The 23345-nt window shown below is 33.2% G+C and overlaps 1 protein-coding gene across 8 annotated transcripts in view; it reads left to right on the top strand.

Annotated features, from left to right (window-relative positions):
• Nucleotides 1–23345, top strand: part of LOC145248206 (uncharacterized) — a 110931-nt gene that overhangs the window by 64046 nt on the left and 23540 nt on the right. For all 8 annotated transcript variants that reach the window (XR_013863338.1, XR_013863335.1, XR_013863337.1 and 5 more), the window contains one exon: nt 10868–11109. Coding sequence is in view for 4 of the 8 variants with exons in the window: in XM_080110070.1 (XP_079966196.1) it covers nt 10868–11109 (242 nt within the window). In the remaining 4 variants the exon portion in view is untranslated. The remainder of the gene's footprint in view (nt 1–10867; nt 11110–23345) is intronic.

Here is a 23345-nt window from a genome sequence, read left to right as displayed (position 1 = left end):
TTTCTATTTATTTATTTATTTTTTATTTATTTATTTTTTTTTTTATTCAATTTTCACCCCAAACAAGGCACAGTGCCACTTTGAAGCAGGGGGCTACTATCAGGGACATAATTTGCAGGGGCATTATGAAGGGAGATAAGTAGAAAGATGTTTGTTCACATTACACTTGAACTTCTGCATATCAGTACAGTTGGGAAAGCAGAATCCCGGAAGGGAGTTCCAAAGACCTGCAGTTCTGAGGAAGAAACTATTGGAGTAAAAGGCTTTCTTGCACCTAGGGATCTCTACTGTAAAGGGGTGAGACTTAGTTGCTTGTCGGGGGTAGTTACGTCAAGGAGGTACAAGTGTTTGCAGTTCGTCAGAGCATTCACCATTAAATTATTTGTAGAACAGGCAGAGGGATGCAATATCTCGTTGATGGGACAGAGGCTGTAGCCTAGATGACAGTTCAGGACCTATCAGGTTGGCGACTCTCTTTTGAACTCTGTCCAGGAGCAAGAGACAAGCAGCAGATGCACCAGCCCAAATGTGACAACAGTACTCCATACATGGGCGAATGGTAGCCTTATAGAGGTACAGGATACTTTCCGGCGTAAGTAATTTTCTAGCACGGTAGAGGAAGCCAACCTTCTTTGCAGCAGCCTTGGCAATGGTCTCAATGTATCTATCCCAGTTTATATTCCCTGTAAACGTTAGGCCGAGGAGTTTAAAAGAAGTACTTTTAGGCAATGTGTTCTTGGCCAATGGCTATTGGTGGTAGAGAAGGTTTCTTGTAGTTATTGAAGGAAACAAGCTTAGTCTTGGCAGCATTGAATGTGACCAACGATTTTTGTCTCCATTCCACTACAGATTGGAGGTCATCCTCTAGTGTTTCTGCCATTTCCTTAGATATGTATTCATTTGTTTTCCCCTCATATCTGTTATAGAGAGTGGTGTCATCGGCAAATATACCCATCTCCGAAACAATTTTATCGGGGAGGTCATTTATGAATATCAGGAATAATAGAGGTCCAAGGATAGACCCCTGAGGTACTCCCGCATTTGTCATATTGTTTAGATGTATGAATGTTGAGGACAACTTGGATTTTTCTCTTAAGAAGGATTTAATTACATTATGTATTCTTCCAGTGATACCATATGATCTAATTTTCCTTAGAAGACTATCGTGCCATACCCTGTCAAAAGCCTTAGATATATCAAGGGCCACCGCTCTACCCTCCCCTGTTTTGTCCAGTGAACGACTTTCAAATGTTACACTTCTCCCATTTGTCGTCTCATACAGCATAATCACGTTAACACACCAATTATTATATTATCAAAGTTAAGCAACACTGAATCTCGTCAGTACCAGATAGGTGACAATTTGGTGCTCTATGTAGGAGGGCATTGACACCTCTCTGCAAGAGCTGACAAAAAACCTATCATCTCCCCTGATGAGGATATACATTGCATGCAACTGGAAAGCACTTGTGACTTTATATTCCCATGAAACTGCCTCCTTCGAAGGAAGTCTGTTTGGCCCGCCTGAGATGAGTGCCACTTTGGTATTTGTCATCTGCCCTAATGTACGTTCAGGTATTTCCTTTTATCTTGTTTTTTATACACGGCTGCTGGCCATTATATTTTTTGTTGTGGTAAAGATAAGGAGGAAATAGGAAAGAAAGTTGCTTGCTGCAAAGTTATGTATAGTCTCCCCCCCCCCTCTCCTGTTTACACTTTGGTAAAAAGAAAAAAAAAAGTATTAAGGTGCAAAAAGTCAACTGTTGTAGTGAGATGTTGCTTTACGCTCTCTTGCTTTCATCACGATGTACAAGTTTGAGCAGAATTCCCTCTTTGAATAGTAGAGAACCGTTAACGTATGCACAATTATCAAGCGTTTTTTTTTTTTTTTTTTTTTTTTTTTTTTGCAAAACAATTTAAAAAGAAAAAAAATAGTTCAGACATGATTTCTCATGAAATTTAGTTTTAAACATTTTTTTTTTTTTTTTCTTTCAAGGGATTCACTGCTTAGCAGAAGCCACTCAAAAATAGGGGTTTATGAGAACACCGTGATAATTGATAACGATGGAAATTGGGTACAAATTTATTAATTACGAGGATGGCTCAACATGTTATAGTCAGCTGGGAAGCAACTCTGTCGTATTGTGTTCCATAGGACAGCTCTAGAAAAGAATTTTCTTTTAGTTTTAAGTACAAATAGAGTAAAGAAATTAGTAGTGGTTGTATTTGTAAAATTTTTTTGACTTCTAATGGGGGTATGAGACGAATGGATTCGCCAATCATTTTTATAACCAACGGCTGTGCTAAACAACCAATGAAAACGTCCCAAAATTATTATAAAAATTGTCGAATTTTGGATTCAATCAGTTCGCCGTTTACTACGCCACGGACCGCATTTAATTCTTGGCCGCCATCTTGGTTACTGATCTGAACTACGCCACCATCTTTGTTCAAACACAATGTCTCAAAACTTGACAGTATTATTAATGTCTATTAAAATACGTTTTATCTTGCCTAGTGTATGTTCTGTTTGTGTTTGGCTATATGGGAGTAGGATGTACATAATGTGAAGTTTGTAGTTATTAAACCAAAAACGTAATATTATCTATCTATCCACTATTTGGACATAAACTGTTGGAACGATTAATTGGAATTGGAAAAATCAGAACTTTTTGCAATATCAAAATCGGAAAAACTTGTTCCTATTTTCCGATGCCGAAAACAATTCCTGTAATTATCTGGTTTGATTCTGCTGGTAGTAATAACACAATGTTTATTGATTTATTTTATTGCGGACTGTTATCCTCATCTTTCTTAGTTGTTGTTTCATGATGTTACGGCCAACTATTCCTCTGGCCTTCGTCAGGTGGTAACCACGACGGGATAATTGGCCAAAACGTTGTGAAACAACTACTAAGAAAGATGAGGATAATAGTCCGCAATAAATAAATTAATAAATAATAATCATTTCAAAAATGAATTCCAATTAAATATAAATATTTATTAATTTAAATTTCCAGTAAAGCTAAACTCTATAGATCACTCCCCCTCAGGAGTGTGTTTTTATGTTTGAGAAAATATCTGCACATTTAACATGTTTTTATGGTAATCAGGACAAAATAATGATTTTATAGTTAAATCTTTAGATTTATAAGGAATAAGAATCGGAAATTTAGTATGGAATCTGTAATAATATTGGATGTGTCTCATCAATATATATATATATATATATAATATATAAAGCTGAATGTCTGTGTGCGTGTCTGGTCACGGATAGGCTCCTATATGGTTGACTATTTTAAAAAACTGATTACATATAATGATAGATGTATCAAGACACAAGAATGGGTATGTTTGATCTGGCAGAACGGTGGTTCATTAAAATTGTGGGGGTCTGCGTTCGCGTCTGGTCTACAAAGTATGGAAATAAAAAAAATTAACAAAAACGTTTGCAAGTGTTTTTGATATAGATGTACATAAGAATACTTTGATAAGTATGTTTTAAGTTAAATAGGGATGGTATAATAAAATTGTGAGGTCTGCGTTCGCACCTGGCCTCCATAGAATGGAAATAGACACAAACTTTAATAAAGACTTTTCATGTCTATCTGCGTAAGTATATTTTGATAATTATGTTTCGTTTTTGAAGAAATATGGTATAATAAAATTATGGGGTGTTCGTTCGTGCCTGACCTCCATAGAATGGAAATATGTCACAAAGTTTAACAAAGTTTTTTAATATAGATCCACATAATATTGTGATAAGTGTTTCAGTGTGAACAGGTATGGTATAATCAATTATGGGATTTATCTATTTTATTTTTACTTTCATCATATTTTGCTTTGGTTTTGATACCCCAAAATTCGAAGCTATCTCTTTACAACCCTTCCTTTTCATAACCTGTCATACTTTCATAAATCAGAGTCCATTTTCTGTAGGCTGTTTTTGAACCCGGTCAACGACAGGTACGTTTGCTAGTGTATGTATATATATATATAGATATAAACTAGCAGGCGTGGTCATAAAATACGCTGAAATATATTTTAATTAATTCAGATTTCGTATTATATTGGACCCCAAAAATATAGTAATGATTTTTAAAAGTTAAATGACTCGTGTGCCACAAATCAAGAATCGAAACCAAAACGTTTAGCTTACGATTTACTTTTTCCTTTGACGTTAATGCTTCAGCTATGTAGACATGTTTGCTGCAAGGCTAAAAATTAAAACCTGAACCAATAACTATTATGTTAGTCATGCATATTCATAATGCCGTCATTCGACTTTTATCTGGAAATTCTATTTAAAAAATTTTTTTTTTTTTTTTTTTAAATTTTTAATCTTCACATTTTTGCACCAATTTTCCCCGGCTAAAACCCAAATATAAAGTTTTGCATGGGTTCGAATACCCTATATATTAAGTTTTATGTCTGTAGACCAAAAACTGACAATTTGGTAGGTAAAATTTTTTAAATAATATATATATATATATACACACAAAGAGGTTGTCTTTATTATAACCTTTTTATGCAAATATTATGCAATTATAAATAATGTAGGACATCTGCATGAATATAATTAAATGTAATAGTTAACTAAAAGCGGTCATCTCATAAGAAAATCGAAAAAAAAAAAACTAATCGGGAATTAAAGTTTGTTTAAAAGAATAGGCAAATAAGCTAGATATTTTGCAGATAAATGCAATTCCACGCACCATATATAACAAAGTTGTATTTTCTTTATAAAATTCGGAAAAAGGGTTTTTAATATGGATATCAATACACACACACACACAAATTATATGGAAGTTTTACCATTTACTTTTAAAACAAATATATATATATATATATATATAGCCATATATATTTTTGTAACTTATTACCTAGCTCTATGCATTGAGCACTGTTGAAGTAAATACTGAAAATTTACACATAAAATTATATTTTTGTATATTAAATTGTGATTACATGAAGTAGTCACACACACACACACACACACATATATATATATATATATATATATATATATATATATATATATATATATATATATAATCATAAAAGCTTATTACACTTTTGAGTAGGCCTGTATCATCATAACTAGTTTATATCAAAGAATAAGCTAGAATCGTATGAAGTGGAAATACTATTGGTGTAGGAGTTGGTATAGTTTTACCACTTAATTGCTTCCGACTCTCCAGCCGTCGTTTATAATATTAAAAAAAGTGAAGGATGCTTGTGTATTGTTATATTTCCATTAAATAATGTGTTTGAAGTTGGGTTGTTAAAATAAGAGGCTGTTTTGATGAAATCTGCTACTTTATAATAAAGATCAATGTGTATTTGTACATTTTTTTTATATAAATACTAGTAAGTTGCCTGGTTGTAAGATACGCTTAAATATGATATTTTAATTCATCCAGATTATGTATTTATTATTATAGAGACAATTCTCTATTAATTATAATATTGAACTTAATAATATATAGTAGTTTTTTTTTTTTTTTTTTTTTTACAGAGGAGTCACTACTTATCAAGGCTCAGAAGCCACTCGAGGATAAGGGTTAATGAGTGTACAATAGTCAGTGGGACAATATCGTAATTGTTAGTAATGGAAATTTGGTAAATTAGATGACTCAAAGGGATGGCTCAAGAACTTGTTTAGATTGGACTTGAAGATGACCGTATTGTAGTCAGCTGCAAAGCAGACAAACATACGAGCTCCACAGGCGTGCAGTTCTAAGAAAGAAGCTTTGTTCATGGAATTCATGTTTAGGTTTAGGTACAGATAAAGAGTGGGGGAAATTACTGATAGTGTTTTCAGCTGGACGAGTGCATTTCATGAAAGTTAGATCGAAACTAAAAATAAAAGAAATATGACTTAGGTGCTATCAGCTAGAATTGAAACCAAACCATACAACTCTCTACCCTCATTTCTTAGCCTCTGAGCCACACTCATACGCATGTATATAAATTTACCTATCATCCCCCCCTTTTTTTAGATGGAATCACCCGATCGTTGAAGAAAAAATTCAAGGAAACAAGGTCCACAGAGTTTTATAAATATAATATATCCATTAGAAATGAAAAAATGTCAAAAGCATTTTAAGTGGGGAGAGGGAGCTAAAAAAAAAAAAAAAAAAAAGTTAGACAATCCTATTGTCTGAAATTAAGGAAAAAATATTTCACTCAAAATAGGTAGTTTTTTTTTTTATTTTCCTTCAGTCATCAGAAATAATTTATGTATGAAAGAATAAATTACTGATATAATTGTATGATTATTTTTATTTATTTTTTTTCTATAAAATATATATATATTTTTTTTTCATGGAAGGTCATTATATTAGGCTTACGTCTGTTTTACATGCTAACATGCATTGAATGGCTTTAAGAAATTGATTGCCAAACTAACCTATCTCTGGCCAAGTCTTTATTCCTCTTTCCTCTAGATCCATTTTCATAACTTCCTCCCATGTTTTTTTGGCCTCCAGCTGTGAATTGGATTTGCTATATCAACTGTTGTGCATCTACTATCTCAAAAACTCCCATTCAGTCTTTCCAAGTCAAAGTGTCTTGTTTTGCACACACATCTTGCACTGTCCAGATTTAATCTTCTTCTGAAGTTATCAGATCTAAGCCTAGCTTTGAGATTCACATTACAAATCCATTATGTTATAGGATGTATACTAGTATCGAGTTTTCTTTGTATCGGTTTTCCTGTTTTATTGTTGCCAGTAGTAGTTGGAGGTAATTAAACCTGCATGAGCATATTTTCAACAAGCTGTACCAACCCAACGTTGTGAGGGATCCACTAGATTGGTAGTTATTTTCTATGTATTCCTATGTTTTATAATTTTTTTTTTTCTCAGTTTCTAAGCAAAAAAAAAAAAAAAAAAATCAGAAACGCTAACCCCCATTAACTTGCCAAAATTTTACAAAAAAAACACTCTACTTGCTACAACCACTACATATGATCCCCCCTCCCACTGTGCCTAAATCTAAACGTAGATTCCATGAACAAAGCTTCTTTCCCCGAACTGTCTGTCTGTGAAACAGTGTTCTGCTGGCCTGCTTCCTGGTTGAATATAACATAGTAGCCTTCTAATCCAGTGTAAACAAGTTCTTGTTGAACCGTCCCCATAAATAATCCAATTCTACCCAATTTACATTAACGATTACTAAACTACCACCTTACATTCATTAACCCTTATCCTCAAGTGGCTATGAGGCCTTGATAAGTGATGACTCCCAAGTAAATAAAAAAAAGTGTTTAAGAATATCCATATTTGCAAACCCTTGCACCAGATTTAAAAAAAATTTTTAAAGCTACAATTTAAAAAACAAAAAAACTAAGGTATCACAATTCATTGTTAATAACATGGTACAGTAATACCAAATGAAAATTGACGAGTAAGAATCATTTTATTTGTCAGGCTAAATGATATTTTTAAGTTAATTTTTAAAATCCGGCCAGGTAATATTTTATATACTAGAAGGATATCAGAATAAAAATTAGACAATATCTACCAATTAAGGAAGTTCGCAATATCTGTAAATTTTAATAAAATAATATAAAATGTGTGTGTGTGTGTGGTGATGGGGGGATTATTTATTCATGAAAGTGCTGTAAAATTCCTGACCTGATATTAACTTTTGCTAAACGCATTTAAGTGACGGGGTGCGTCCGCTTGTGAATTTAATCTCTTGACATTTCCTCCTTTATAGGAAGTCAGTTCAACACACCTAGGATGAATGCCATACAAACAAGTAAGCCTTGTTGGTCAATATGGATAAAATTAAAGTTATGTTGGTTCTTATTAATAAATAAAAATTCCATAAAATTCTTCATTGTTCAAATTAACTACCGAATTATGACTATCTGAAATTTTGTTGGAAACTTGAGAACTTGCTGTCTTGTAGTCAGTTTTCATAGTCTATATAGAGTCTGGTTATTGGAGTTACCAAAATAGGTTTGGAACCATTTGGTGTTGCAATGGCCTATGTGTCCACATTAAGAGTTTAGATATAATGAAAGTAAAATTTTGATTTCATTTCCATTTTGTGGTTTGTAAAAAAAAATGAATAAATAAATAAATAAAATAAAAAGTTAAAATAAGACGGTACAGTAGAACCCTGAGATACAGCATTAATCCATTTCAGGGTTGGGATGTAACGTGAAATTGCCGTAAGGTGGAGCCTAAGCAAAATTTTATACAGTATATATTAAAAATTGGTAACAAAATACAGTACAGTATATAATACACATGTATATAATCAAATAACATAAATAACACTGTAAGGCTGGGAAAATATCGTAACCAGGGCCGGAAAAACATTGTATTCCAGTTCATAACCTGCACAAAAAAAAAAAAAAAAAACTTATCCCAGGGCTCTACTATAAAATTAAAAACGAATAACTGAACAAGTGTTAACAGGTTTTTAAAATATTTTATACAAATTAGATGCACAGGTTGAGCATAAAAATTTCTTTACAACTAAAAAGAAAATATTACAAAAGTAGTTGAGATATCTTAATCTGACTTTACAATTAAAACTTGGAAAATCCCTGTGTTGGACTACTGTCACGTCTTTGTTCCACTTATGGAAACAGGAAATAGTGCATTCTTTCCGAATACACTTAAGATGGCGAAGGTTGTCTGACTTGGTTGTTGTTTTCTCCCTAAACACTTAAAATTGTTTCGTCCAGCATTTTTTTTTGTTTTTTTTTACTTTATAACTTGTGTTACAGGACGATTATTTATTTATATATATATATATATTAGTGATGAGACGATTCCAATATTTTTCCTGATTCAATACAATTACCGATTCTGATTCTTTATAAATTTCTAAATATTTAACTATAGAGTAATTTCTTTCCACTCCTCGTTAAAACACATGATAAATGTTCAGCTGTTTTCTCAAATGTAAAAAAAAACACTTGTGCTAGGATGATCTATAGATTTTAGTTTTTTACTGGTTGTTTAAAATTAATAAATATTTATTTCATCAATACTACCAATTGTGGAAGATTTTGGTTCAAACAAAAAAAAAAAAAAAAAAAGATAAAGAAAAGAAAATTTAAAAAATGTTTTTTTGCATTGGAAAATGGACGCAAATTTTACCGATTCCGATACCCCCAAAAGTTCCAATTTTTCTGGTTCTCAATTTTGATTAATCATCTCAACACACACACACACACACACACACACACACACACACACACACACACACACACATTTTTTTTCACAAAAAGTTTTTATATATTAAAATCTGGTAATATTCATATACCAATAAAATATAAGTCAATATTAATTGACTCAATTGATTAAATTTCATGATTATCGGTTTTCATAATCGGACATGAGTATAATATATTTGCGAAAATCAAGACAACCAAATATAAAATAAGAACGCCATACGGGGTATTTCTATTACGATTGTTTTGTAACCATTTGGACAAATTTAAACATTATTTAAAAATTTTGCAAAAATAGCTACTCTTCAGACATATATATATATATATATACTAGCAAAAGTACCCGTCGTTGACGGGATCCAAAAACAGCCTACAGAAAATGGACTCTGATTTATAAAAGTATGATAGGTTATGAAAAGGAAAGGGTGTAAAGAGATAGCTTCAAATTTGGGGGTATCAAAACCAAAGCAAAATATGATGAAAGTAAAAATAAAATAGATAAACCCCCATAATTTATTATACCATACCTGTTCACACTGAAACACTTATCACAATATTCTGTGGATCTATATTAAAAAACCTTGTTCAACTTTGTGACATATTTCCATTCTATGGAGGTTAAGCGCGAACGAACACCCCATAATTTTATTATACCATATTTCTTCAAACTGAAACATAATTATCAAAGTATACTTACGCAGATAGATATGAAGTCTTTATTAAAGTGTGTGCCTATTTCCATTCTATGAAGGCCATGCGCAAACGCAGACCCCACAATTTTATTATACCATCCTTATTTAAGTTAAAACATACTTATCAAAGTATTATGTACATTTATATCAAAAACACTTGTAAACGTTTTTTGTTTTTTTTTTTATTTCCATACTTTGTGGACCAGGCGCATACGCAGACCCCACAATTTTAATGAATCATCATTATGCCAGATCAAAGATACCCATTCCTGTGTCTCGATACATCTTTCATTATATGTAATCAGTTTTCTATACGAGCACACACACACACACACAAACATTCAGCTTTATATTATATATATATATATATATATATATATATATATATAATCCCTATTTTAAGGGGAAAGGCTGCTTGAACATGCTGTGTTCATCCTCATTTTTATTTTATTTTATTTTTTTAAATTTTCTTCAAATTGAATAAGTATCCCATTTTTGGATTTTCTTATTTCTACAATTTTATATTTTTATATTCATTTAATCTTAATTTTTTTTTTTCTATTTTTATAATTATTTTATCCTCTCTGATTTATTTATTTACTCTCCAACTCCTTTCAGATTTTAGTCTTTATATGTCCAGCTATTCATTTCTCAATTTGCCTTAGTTTCGAGAGAGAATTAAAAAAAAAAAAAAAAAAAAGCTAATATTTAACAGACTTTAACATATTTACGCATGCATAAAAGAGCACTTCAAGTTGACTTGCACCTGCTAAGTTAAAATTATTTTTCAATATTGACCTCTTCAGCTGTTTTTATGGACTAACAACCAAATTGAATTTGTTCCACAGGTCCAAATCCCTTATATATCAAGTTTCAAGTCTGTAGACCAAAAATTGACAGGAATTTGCTAGAGACCATTTTCCGGATAGAAAAGATATATAATAGTTAATATTTTTTTTTTTTTTTTCTTTTTCAGTTCTGGGTCCTCCACCATCATATGATTCTGTCGTATATGGAACGGATTCTGGTGCTGCTAGTGGAGTAGTAACAACGGGAGCCAACATCCCACCTCCTCCTCCAGGTTCTGCATACCCACAGCCATACAACATGTACCCACCACCTCCGATTAATGATGTAAACCAACCGTACACACCGTATCCAAGTTGCTACAATCAATCCCAGCCAGGAACTGCAATTGTCCATCCCACCACAATTGTGGTAAGATATAAATATCGTTTTGCATCCTTCTTTTTCTATATTTCCTATTTGATGTACCTCCTAATTGGGGCAGCGATTGGAAAAAAGAAAAAAAAAGAAGTTTATTCAATTTTTAAAATGTTTCAGGTTACATTTCTTAATTTTAAGATAAGGATTCATTATTCAGATTTGGATTCTTCAAACTATTGTTCTCATCTTGAGTGTTATTTTCACAACATTTCAGTTGATACAAACTCCGGCCTTCTTCAGGTGTATCTTGTCGGACCTGATAATCTTTGTCACACTCTGGGTGGGTGAGGGGAATTTTGCACAGAATTTCTAACGGAACCCTTTATTTAATCGATGAGAATAACATGTTCTCATTTCGTCAGCCATAACTGGGTAGAAGTGTAATTCACAGTTGTGAACTACAGGGTGGAACGATAAAATTGTCGCCCTAGAAAAGACGACATGATTCCATTTCCGTTTGATGAAAACCGGTTTTTGTTGCAGACCATTTACTAGTTGACCAGTTGTGTACAAATCTCAAGAACGATAGGAACCTTCTATCATGTCTGAAAGTGACACAATGTTCAACAAGCGAAATCGAAGATGTGCTGCTGTAAAACTCCTGCTCTCTACCGATGCATTGTGGTGATTTGCTGGTGAAATCAAGTGGCTGCTGGCAGACCCTGGGTGTGGCAGCAGAACTCAGCGCCGGCCCACAAGTCTAAAGAGAGCAAGGCTTGGTTTCAGGAGTGCTACGACTTTGTACTCTTTTCTCACAGCCCCCCCCCCCAAGAAAGGAACCCGCTGGACTATTTCCTCAAGAACATCATCAACATGTCTTCCCATAACACCAAAGCCAGCCTGATTGCCACCATCCACAGGGTATGAGTATTTGCCGAGCTCCAACCGGCGCTTGTGGAAAAGGTATGCTTCCAGTTCTGGACTCGTATTGAGTTGGTGATTGAGGCTGAAGGTGACTACATTGAATAGATGTCGGCTCTACTACATAATCAAGTTACTTAAATTTTTTTTTTTTTTTTTTTTTCAATAAACGTTTTAAAATAAAGCTGTAGTGTTGTTTTCTTTAGGTCAACAAATTTATCGTTCCACCCTGTACAGGATTCACTTCTACCCAATTATGGTTGACGGAATGAGAGCGTGCTACTTACGTAGATTAAATAAAGTGTTCCATTGGAAATTTTGTACAGATTCCCGAGTTCAAAGAAAAGATTCTGAGTTCGACAAAATTTACCTGAAAAAGGTCTGAGGTTACATTGCTTGAAATTTTGTGAAAAATAGCACTCAAAATGTAGTTTGTAGAATCTAAATAATCTGTATTTCATCTGTATTCGTGATCCGTTTGCGACCTGAAATTGCATCCAATGGTAAGGGAGGAACCCAATTTGGAGGCTTGCTTACTTCTGATTTGTTAATTTTTACAAAATATTTAATTTCCATTGATTATTAGACTTCAGCCAATCAGAAATAGTTGCTCTGGGAGCCGCCAAGTACCTGCTTTGTATCGCTACTTAAGTCGCAGCTAAATAACAGTCAGCAGTGAGAGTCTTAACTTGCCACATGAACTCTTGTCAGTCACAACATGGTATTATCAACTACTAAATTCCTATCTGACAAATCCTAATCTAGCCTTGATGGAATAGTCCTTAGCTCTCGGCAGACGACACAAGAAATATTCACAAACTCAATCTCACACAGCTTGCATATTTTCACGCTGCTTATTCAGTCAGCTTAAAGCTTATTCATACAAATTATTGCTAGATGTTTTTATAACTATTGCTGAGACAATTCCAATATTTTTCCAGATTCTGATACAATTAACGATTCTGTCCTAAATTCCTGATTTCGATTCTTTTTATGTAGTTGTTTTTTTTTTTATTTGGGAGAGAGAAGTACCTTAAAAAAAAAAAAGCAATGTAATGTGTGGATATATTATGTTGATGCAAAAATAATGTTTTTTTTTTTACATGAAGTTGAGCGTCAAAAAACATTTTTGCACCAACCTAATTTCACAAATCCAAAACTGGTAGTTTAAATTTAATATATATTTTGTTTCTAAACAAAAATATAAAAGTGGGTATTTGTGGTCTGGCTGACCAAATGAAGACTTACAATTAAAAAGTTGATTTTTAGGGGTATTACGGTCCATTTTCAACGAATATCACATTTCAAATTGTCACCAGCAAGTAGTTTTTATCATTTTCTGATATTTTCCCTATAAATTCACTGGTCGTCATTTTAAATATTGTTTGCAATTTTGAATGTGATATTCATTTGAAACTGACCCGAATACCCCTAAAAATAAACTTTTTAATCGTAAGTTTTCATTTGGTTTATCAGGCCACAAATCGCAAGAATTGTTCTTTTGGCATCAAAAATTAAGCTCAAAATTTTCTTATATGGATTCTGATACCCCCAAATAGTTTTGATTGTTGCAATTACCAATTCTGATTTACATGGACATTAATAGCAACACTATTCAATCATCAGTTACTACTAAACTGTTATGTGGACGAAATATATTAAGGCTGCTCCTTTTGATAAGAAACTGAAAATTTTTCATTTTCATTTTGGCGAGCAAATATTTAGACTTGGTATTTCTTAAAAATAGTGAGATTTGAAACAAAACATTTTCAGGTAAAAACACTATTACGTACTAGTGTGTCGTTAGAAATTAAAAGATGTACTAGATCTATTTCTCACAAAATTCCTAGTCGGTAGAGTTTAGACATTTTCTATTTTTTTCAATCGTGCATTTCAAGGAAAGCAAGGGAAATAAGTCAGCTTGTCATACTGAATTGGCCACACAACTCTTTTATATTTAAAGCATATGATGAAACTCGGTAATTTAATAAATTCTATTTTTACTTGTAATTTTTCTACTAGATCATTTTTTTCATGATTTATACTAACTTAAGTCAAGGGTTATCTCCTTTGTTTATCATACTGAATTCGTCGCACAACTCTTTCACATTGAAACACGCGATAAAACTTGATAATTAGATAAATTCTATTTTTACTTGAAGTTATTTTTCTACTGGATCATTTTTTTTTGTAATTTTTGCAATTTATACGAATTGCGACATGGTACGTAATGTTTTTTACCTGAAATGCTTTGGTTTCAAATCCTACTTTTCTGCAGAATTACTTTAGTTTTTTCTTAAGAGATTCCATTCTTTAACTCAAATTCTTAAAGCAAACTTGTAAGTAAATTTCAATATTTGTATAAATTGTTTCTTTGCATTCATTGATATTGGTTTTCGTTTACAAAGCAGACTTTTAGTTGCCACTACTCTCTGGTCAATTTTCTAAATCAAAGTAGTCGTCCTATCAGTCGGGTCCTATCTATGGATTAAAAATGTATTTCAGTATTTTATACTATACTAGCAGGGGTGCCCAGCGTTGCCTGGATGTTTGGAGGTGTGTTGAGAAAAAACAAAAGTCGTAGTAGGCAGGCAGACTCAAACCCGTACCGTGAAGGCGGAAAAGAACGTAAAAAAAAAATGTGATATCTTTGCTGTTGGGCTCATCACCAAACCGGAAGTGACAAAGATTTAAATCGAAAAGAGGGAATGACATTCGAAAATATTGGCGAAAAAAGCGACCCCTCCTTGTAGAAAAGTGCCCAGTTGAGGGTGAAAGAATTAATATTTTTAGCCAATTTTTCAATATTTGTTGTCCGAAGGGTCGAGCTTCAAAATGATACTGATCTCGTAAAAATCCGTTGCCTCTAGCGAAAGTTTTAGGTAGATATACATACATACATACATACATGCACACATTTAAACAGACAGGTGAGATTTATATTATAGACTAGCGAGGGGTACCCGGCGTTGCCCGGGTGTTTGGAGGTGTGTGTGGAAACTCCGGAGGTGGGGGGGGGGGTTAAAAAAAAATAAAAGTATGAGGATCGAACCTGAACCCTTGAGGCAAAGTTGTAAATTAAAGTGTGAAAAAAAAAAATGTGCGACGTTAACTATTGCCCCACCGCGAGATGGTATTTATTTGCTCCCCCACAGAGCAAATTAGGCACAAGGCCGTTTTTAATGTGAGGTAAAAACCAGCTCCCCTAAAAGTAGGCAAAAAGGGGGCACTCTGGTTACCAAAAATAATAATTGTCCCAGTATAGAGGGTTTCCCCTCCATTGACTGGTACAAATCATCTTAAGTGCAGTATCTGCCGGAACAGATACTACACTTTGATCTTGTCCCGAAGGCCAAGTCAAATTCCTTATCCCTGAGTGGCTTCCGGGCCTTGATAAATTGCCCCACCGCGAGATGCTAAAGGAAACACGTTTCAATTTATTTAATTACTTGGATTTGGCAGGTGCCCGTTTTAATGAGTTAATGAGGTCAAGTTTGACTGCGGGATAGTATTTCATTTACTGCGGGAACGCTTCCCAAGATGTTATAGGAAAAAGACTAACCCACATGCGGCGAGCGACAAATGTCGAATATTTATTTTCCCGAAATCGAGCAAATTAAATAGACAGGTGAGCTTCGTTGTTAACTGTGAGATATTACGATTTATATGTGATATAAAAAGTTGTAAAAAAGTTGTGAAGCGACCGACCGCTTCTCTGAAAAAAGCCTTTTGTAGACCTACAGAAAAAGCGAACACACATACATACACACATACATACATACATACATACATACATACATACATACATACATTTTCGCTTTTATATTTATAGATGATCTTTTTTTCCCCCCTGCCACTTAGTTTCAATAGGAAAATAATTGAATACTTTTCTAACAAATCTTTCACACTTGTGAAACTATGCATAAATTTCATTCCCCTCGTCCTTCTTTCCCTCCATTAAAATTAAATTTATTTCAAACAGAATGCATCTCATAAATAAATACTTATTCCCATACAGAGAGTAGCAGTTTTACTCTCTATCCAATATAGTCCTCTCACACCGCTTACATCAGTATTGTTTTATTAACAACTGTACTTATTTTCACACGATCCTTATTTCAACCTCTGATTATTCATAACTAGGGCTATGACAACAGCATATCCTTTTCATTGTTTTGACTCTCGAGTGTGTATCCGTTGATATCTTGTATGCTTTTATATAGAGTGATGTGGTTTTCGGTTGATTGTCTGTGTCGGTTATATACTCAAGAGTTAAAACAATAAGAATATTCTGTTGTCATGGCCCTATTCATAACATCCTATGCCAGCTTTCTGACATAAATAATAAGCAATTACATTCTGCTTTTCATCCTTATTGAATTCGAAAAATAACAGCTTATCATACTGTCAGATTTCAAATACTGAAATCTTGCTACTACTAATATTTTTAGGCATTCTTCAGAATACCCGAATTAATTGCAGAACACCTACGATCATGTTCAACATGTCCCATGCTGATTGAAACGCATTCTTTTAAAAATAGCTTTGTGAAAATAACTTAGTGGGGGGGGTGGCCTTTTCTCTTCCCTGCAACCTCTCTCCCACAGAAGAGACTTTGCGAGTCTATCTTTGTTTTATCGTTATTTCCATGGCAGGTGCTCGTCTGAACTCCAATCTCTGGTCCCCCCCCTCACCAATCTTTTACGAAAAACACCCGTCTAGCTGAATCCACTGTCAAAAATTTTCCTCACTCTTTATCTGTGCCTAAATCAAAATGTAGATTCCATGAACAAAGCTTCTTTCTTAGAACTGCATGTCTGTTCCATCTGCCTGCTTCCCACCTGACTACAACCTGGATGTCTTTAAGTCCAACATAAACAAATTCCTAATGAACTGCCCCCTTAAGTAGACACTTCATTAAATCTCCACACTAACGTACTGTACTTGCAATAACCCTTATCCCTGAGTGGCTTCCGGGCCTTGATAAATGGTGACCACCGTGTAAAAAAAAACAAAACAAAAAAAACAAAAAACACCATAAATGTTGGCTATTCCAACAATGCCTTCTACACATTTATTATGAAAAGAAAAAATACTTAAACGTATTGATTTTATGGACGCCTAAGACAAATCCTGTTCTCGATTACAAGATAAACACTGACATTACTGCACAAAAAAGATGTATCAAACTTTTTCACTTAGACAAACTAATACAAATTCAATCTTTCATGTGCCGTTAAACCCTACCGAAACATTACTGCAATTAGTTTCATCCATGCAATAATTCTCAATATGGTGTTTATCTTTTGACCACATTACACATAAAAAACTTTTGTTTTCTTTGACAATTAATGGAGCTATTACTAAAAATTATCAACATTTGTTTTGAATACAGTATCTTTGCAAATTTGATTCCCCCCCCCCCCCAGTCATATTTTCTAGTTTCTAAACTATTACTTTTGATTTATTAATAGAATGCTTTATAATGCTTGGTGTTCTAACATAAAAAGAAAACATTATGTGAACTATATTTTGTATATTTTTATTTATAAAAAATTGCAGAAGAAATACTCCCAGTAAAATGTTTTTAAGAAAAGAAAAACCTAATCTATTAGACACGCTATCTCCTTGATTTTATAAACATCTCATAAATTCTATTTTACTCCCTAAACTAATAAACTGATCATGTTGACTCTTTCTCTTTATTTTCTGTGAATAAAACCTCTGTTCATTCCTATTTTAGTCGCTAAAATAAGAGAATACTCTTTTGTTGTCTCTTAAAATGGGGAGAAATTATTTTCGATTTTGTTCATTTTAACTTCAATTTATTTATAAAACTGATTCACCATTCTGCATTCTAAAATTCTTTTATTTCTTTACATTTCTCGGGCTGTTCACACATAAAACAGCAGGGGTGGTATAACCTGTATTTTTTTTTCTTTTTTTTTTTTTTTTTCTATTTTCCTAGGCAACACTGGAACACAGACAGCTAGTTTATAAATAAATAAATAAATAAAAAAAAAGATTTAATCACATCTTTGTCATAAAGATTATGATATGCAAATAATATGTACTTAAAACTACATTCTTGATAATTGAGGGAAATTAAAGTTATTATGTTGACTTGTTTTTTTTTTGTTTTTTTTTTGTTTGGTAAACATTTATTAATTTAAAAAAAAAAACTTACATTGGTGCAAAAAAAAAAATCCCCTTAAAGTTCTGAATTTTTTAGATGAGGGCTGATTATTTATATTACTTGATTGGACTATTGTTCTCATCTTGAGTGTTATTTGTGCAACGTTTCGGTCGGTTCGGCTTTTGATTTTCTCCTTTCTTTTCCAAACAACAACCAACATGTCTGAAGATGGTCGAAAGCCAAACCGCCCAAAATGTTTCGCAAATAAGACTCGTGAGAAAAATAGTCTGATCAATACAAGTAATAAAGTTCAAAGAAATTTCAACTTTTTTTATTCTTATGATCTAATTATCACCAATACTTGCTTCCGCAAACACTATCATTTGCCCACTTTTTTTTTTTTTAATTTATTCCTACCCAGACAAATTATTTTATGAAAGATTAAATCAAATTATATTTGATTCTTTAAAAACATTGTGCAACAATCCACAAGAAAGACTGCCAAACCAAAATTAAATATTAGTTCTGTTAGATAACAAAGAAACTCTAAAGAGACTAACTTTACTTTATATATACATGTATTTTTAGGTTCACCATAAAAATGAAATATTGAATATATACAGTTTTCTAAACAAGATATTCAATCCTTTTTATATTGTTATAATTTAGATTCATAAAAAATATTTTCTCATTGCATTTATAGAAGAAAAAGAAGCATTTAATGATTATGGAAAAATTTCATTCAAGTATGCGTGGGGGCGGCAGTATAATGTGTATACTGAAGAAGGAAAAAATAAAAAAAACTCAAATGTTAAAGCCAAAACGATTTTGTGCTGTCGGTATTTACAATCACTGCTATTAATAAACATTCATCACGACAGAACAAAAATGTAAAAGAGGAAAGAAAACTGCTGCTATGTGTCATCTACGCAACATGATTCTGTTTTATGTGATGAGCCATCATCCTGATAATCTGCTGGGATCAAAGAATTTGTTCACTATAGAATAGCTTTTGCTAATATGAATACAATAGTTAACAAAGCCCAGTACGCTGCTTTGATCATTGCGGGGTCTGTGTTAGCAACAGATAATTCAAGTTAAGTATGGAATTTCTTTATTTTTTTTTTTATTTATTTATTTATTCATTTTTTATATGGGAGTCGCCACTTATCAAGGCCCAGAGGCCACTCGAGGATAAGAGTTAATGAGTGTACAGTAGTCAATGGGACAATATCGTAATCGTTAGTAGCAGAAATTCGGTAAATTGGATTACTTAAGGGGGCGGCTCCTCAAAAACTTGTTTACGTTGGACTTGAAGACGACCAAATTATAGTCAGCTGGAAAGCAGGCAAATGGAAGAGAGTTTCACATGCAGTTCTAAGAAAGAAGCTTTGTTCATGGAATCTACATTTAGGTTTAGACATATGGGAAATTAGTGATAGTCGTTTCAGCTAGATAAGTGTTTTTCATGAAAGTTTGGCGAACGGGGTGGGGGGACCATAGACTGTAGCTCAGATGAGCACTTGCCATGAAAATAACTATAAAGCAGAGACATGCTCGCAACGTCTCTTCTGTAAGAAAAAAAGTTGCAGGGAACAGAAAAGGGCATCCCCCCCCCCACACACACACAGTCTATTTTGAACTCCTGCCCAGATGTTTCTAGCAACTCCTGGCCAGATGTGGTAACAGTACTCCATTCTTGGGCATGCTCAGCTTTTATACAGGTAGAGAATTACATCAACAGTGAGATATCTACTGGAGTGGTAGAAGGATCCTACGATTTTTCCAGCAACTTTGGTAATGGATTTAATGTACATGTTCCATTTCAGATTAGGAGTACAGGTCAGACCCTGAAGCTTGTCAAAACATGGAACTTCCCCAAGATGAGAGCCATTCATTTTAATTGATACCAGATGAGGATCCAAGCGTTGAGATACAGATAGAAGCTTGGTTTTAGATGCATTAAAATTAACCAGCCACCTTTTTCCCCATTGTATCACATGCTCAAGATCATAGGAGAAACAATCAAAATTTGGTCATTTAAGGCCGTTGATCTGTTACAAAGATGGTAGTGTTGTCAGCATAGATGTCTATGAATGATCTTAGGATGTGATTTGAGAGATCATTGATGTAGATCAGGAAGAGTGGCCCCAGGATGGACCCCCTGAGGGATTCCAGCATTAATACTGTGAGCTTCTCTGGTTTCTCCCCATCAGCCACTACTCTTATGAACCTATCAGAGAGAAATCATTTAATAATTGAAAAGACATTTCCAGCGATACCATAGCTGGAGATCCTGTAGAGTAAACTTTTATGCCATGCTCTATCAAAGTTAATTTATTTTTCTGGGTAATGCTGAAACAGAGACAGCTAGTTTGAAATAAAAAAAAAAGTAAATAAATAAATTTAGTTACAACTTTGTCATAAAGATATAATATGCAAATATGGATCTAAAAATAAATTCTCAATAAAATAATTTATGTTTACTTTATATTATTTTGTTTAAGAAAATAAAATTTACAATTTTTAGTGAATAATATGGTTCGAAAATCGTAATTTGTATACAAAAGTTTTTAAACATTTTTTTCAAACTTTAGCGTTTTTAAATTTTAATATTCCCTTGTGTGGTTTTCCATTTCATTTAATTGCAATTTGTTTGACCGATGTGCCTGTGAGATTAAAAACTTCCCATTTCTGAATGCAAAAACTACCAGCAGGCAATATTTGAGGTGTGGCTCCATCAATAAATCCGAGTTTGTGTGCATTCATTTCAGACAATGATTGTGTGCTCATTTAACTTTGGTGCTTGGTTCTGACACCAGTCACAATCACGAGATTTCTGTCACCGCTGTAAACAAAAGCATTTTCTTTCTAAACAAAATTACAACTTCGCCTTAAAAAAAGCAAAACAAATAAGCAATGTTTTATTAGAAACTAGTGGGGGTACCTAGTGTTGTCCAGGTGTGTGTAGGTGGTGTAGTAAGGAACCACGGGATGGGGTGGTGCAAAAAAAAGTGGTAGTATTGGGGGGGAGGGTTAAAACAACAGTAGGCAGCCCGAGTGGAGAGAGATTTAAAAAAAATAAAAATTTAAAAAGTGGTAGTAGGCAGGCTCAAAATGCGAAAGAGAAAAAAAAGCTAAAAAAAAGAAGTGACGTCTTAGCCGATGTTGCGACTGGAAGTCCCAAGCATTGAAATTAAGCGTAGTCAATCCAATCGAGACGATGACTTTGCGAAAGTGTCTACACAAAACTGACCCCTCTTTGTGAAAAACGGTCCTGAGGGTGAAAAAATTAATGTTTTAGACCAATTTTCTGATATTTGTCGTCCAAAAGATCTGGTTAGGATTCATTGCGTGTGTCAAGTTTTTGGCAGACACACACACACACACACACACACACACACACACACACACACACACACACACATTTTGCCTTTTATATGAAAAAGACAAGCACTGGAAATCAGATTTTTTAAAAAACTCTATCAAATAAAAGATAGAAATGACGTCTGTTTGCAAATTGGAGATATTACGATTTAGGAAGTATAAGGAAACTTCTCCATAAATGTAACTGACGTAAGAAGGCCGACGAAAAGGCCTTTCGCGGACACAAACGCTCACACCCTTTTTACCTTTTATATCGTAGATTACGATGATACTTTCTCCTAAATCAAAACAAACATATCTTCAAACAATTCAGGTCCTGGATATGACCTTAAACTATATCCGATGGTGAGGTCCTAGATTGCGGGCTTTGGGAAATGTGGAGCCACCCCTTAATTACCATTGCTCCCAGGTCCACTCTGACCCTGAGTGGTAGTATCTGTAAGGGTCCCAACTATGGGTTAAATAGAAACTGACTTGGAAAAAAAATATATATATATTCTATTAAAAACTTTTCAAGATCACTGGATTCGGCATTAAATAACCTGAAAAGGGTTGATATGCCGTAAAACCAAAACAACCAATTCATTAACTTAAGACCTCCCAAATCCATCTGTCTCTGAAATTTAGAGACCTAACTGACCTACTTACCTGCCTGCATGCTCTGCTAGAATATATTTAAAGTAGACAACACTCGGCCTACTTGAAAAGGCTATACTGCTGACATTTCTTTGATTTTCCTTGCATGCTTATGTGTAATAGTTTGACTTTATTTTTATTTTTTTAAAATCTGGAATCTTGTTCATGCACTCTGTGACCTGCATGTCTCTATTAAAGATGAAACTGATTCTTTTGTTTTGCATCTGCATCCATTTGACACAATCAAATACCATTTTCAGCTTGGTCATTTTTGAAGAAAAAAAAAAGAAAAACAATGCCAATCAATTTCTCCATTACATATGTTTTTTTTCTTCCCCTCTCGATTGTTTGATGTAGTGAGACAAATAATTTTTTTTTTTTTTTTTACATATTAAATTTGTTTAATAAGGTTAATTCTATAGATCTAGGCACCCAAGAAAGCTGAAATCTGGTAAGAATGATCCTTTTATAGATACAAAGAATCAGCTGTGAAAGTTAAAGACCCTAACCTAACCCCTATACTTTTAACTGTAGAAAAAAAAAAGGAAGATTTTCTAAATTTTTTTTCTTAAGTATTATCAGTTGCCTAGAAGTCTCTATTCTTTTTATAAAAAGTTATGCATTGTTGCTAAGTAGCAGAGTGCTCAATTGAAGTGGAAGCAAATATATCTCAAAATTTGGATAAAATGAAACCTTGAAGTGATAATGGTTTATCATAATCTGTAGTAATATTAATATATCCTTGTCTGGTTCTAAAATAAAATAAAAATCATAAATCTATGCTTCTAACTCTATTTTAATGAATTAAAAACCATCCTTTATTTGATTGGATATATCTTAGTCTTTTTTTTTTTTAATTTTTTTTTTTTTTTTTTTACATAATATTAAATTTGTTTAATAAGGTTAATTCTATAGATCTATAGATCTCTTTAAATTTACTTGATTGGTTTTGTTTCATGTGGTGCAATTTGTAATGTTTGTCTCTGAAGAGTTGTTTGATAGAACAGAATATATCCACTATCAGTACAACAAAGCACGTGTAAGATGCTTATGAAAAAATATGAATATAACAATTTGAAAATTAAAAAGATAAAATAAACAAGTTATGACTGGATTGATTTTTTTTTTTTTTTTTTTTTTTGTCATTGGAAGGTTATGATCATCTGAGGTTAGTGCATTTATTAAAATAATTGTTCTGTAAAACTTG

Source organism: Euprymna scolopes, chromosome 26, assembly GCF_053919585.1.
Source record: "Euprymna scolopes isolate OS-2025 chromosome 26, ASM5391958v1, whole genome shotgun sequence".
Taxonomy (NCBI): domain Eukaryota; kingdom Metazoa; phylum Mollusca; class Cephalopoda; order Sepiida; family Sepiolidae; genus Euprymna; species Euprymna scolopes.
The sequence above is the reverse complement of the archived record's forward strand: the minus strand, read 5'-3'. Positions and strand labels throughout refer to the sequence as shown.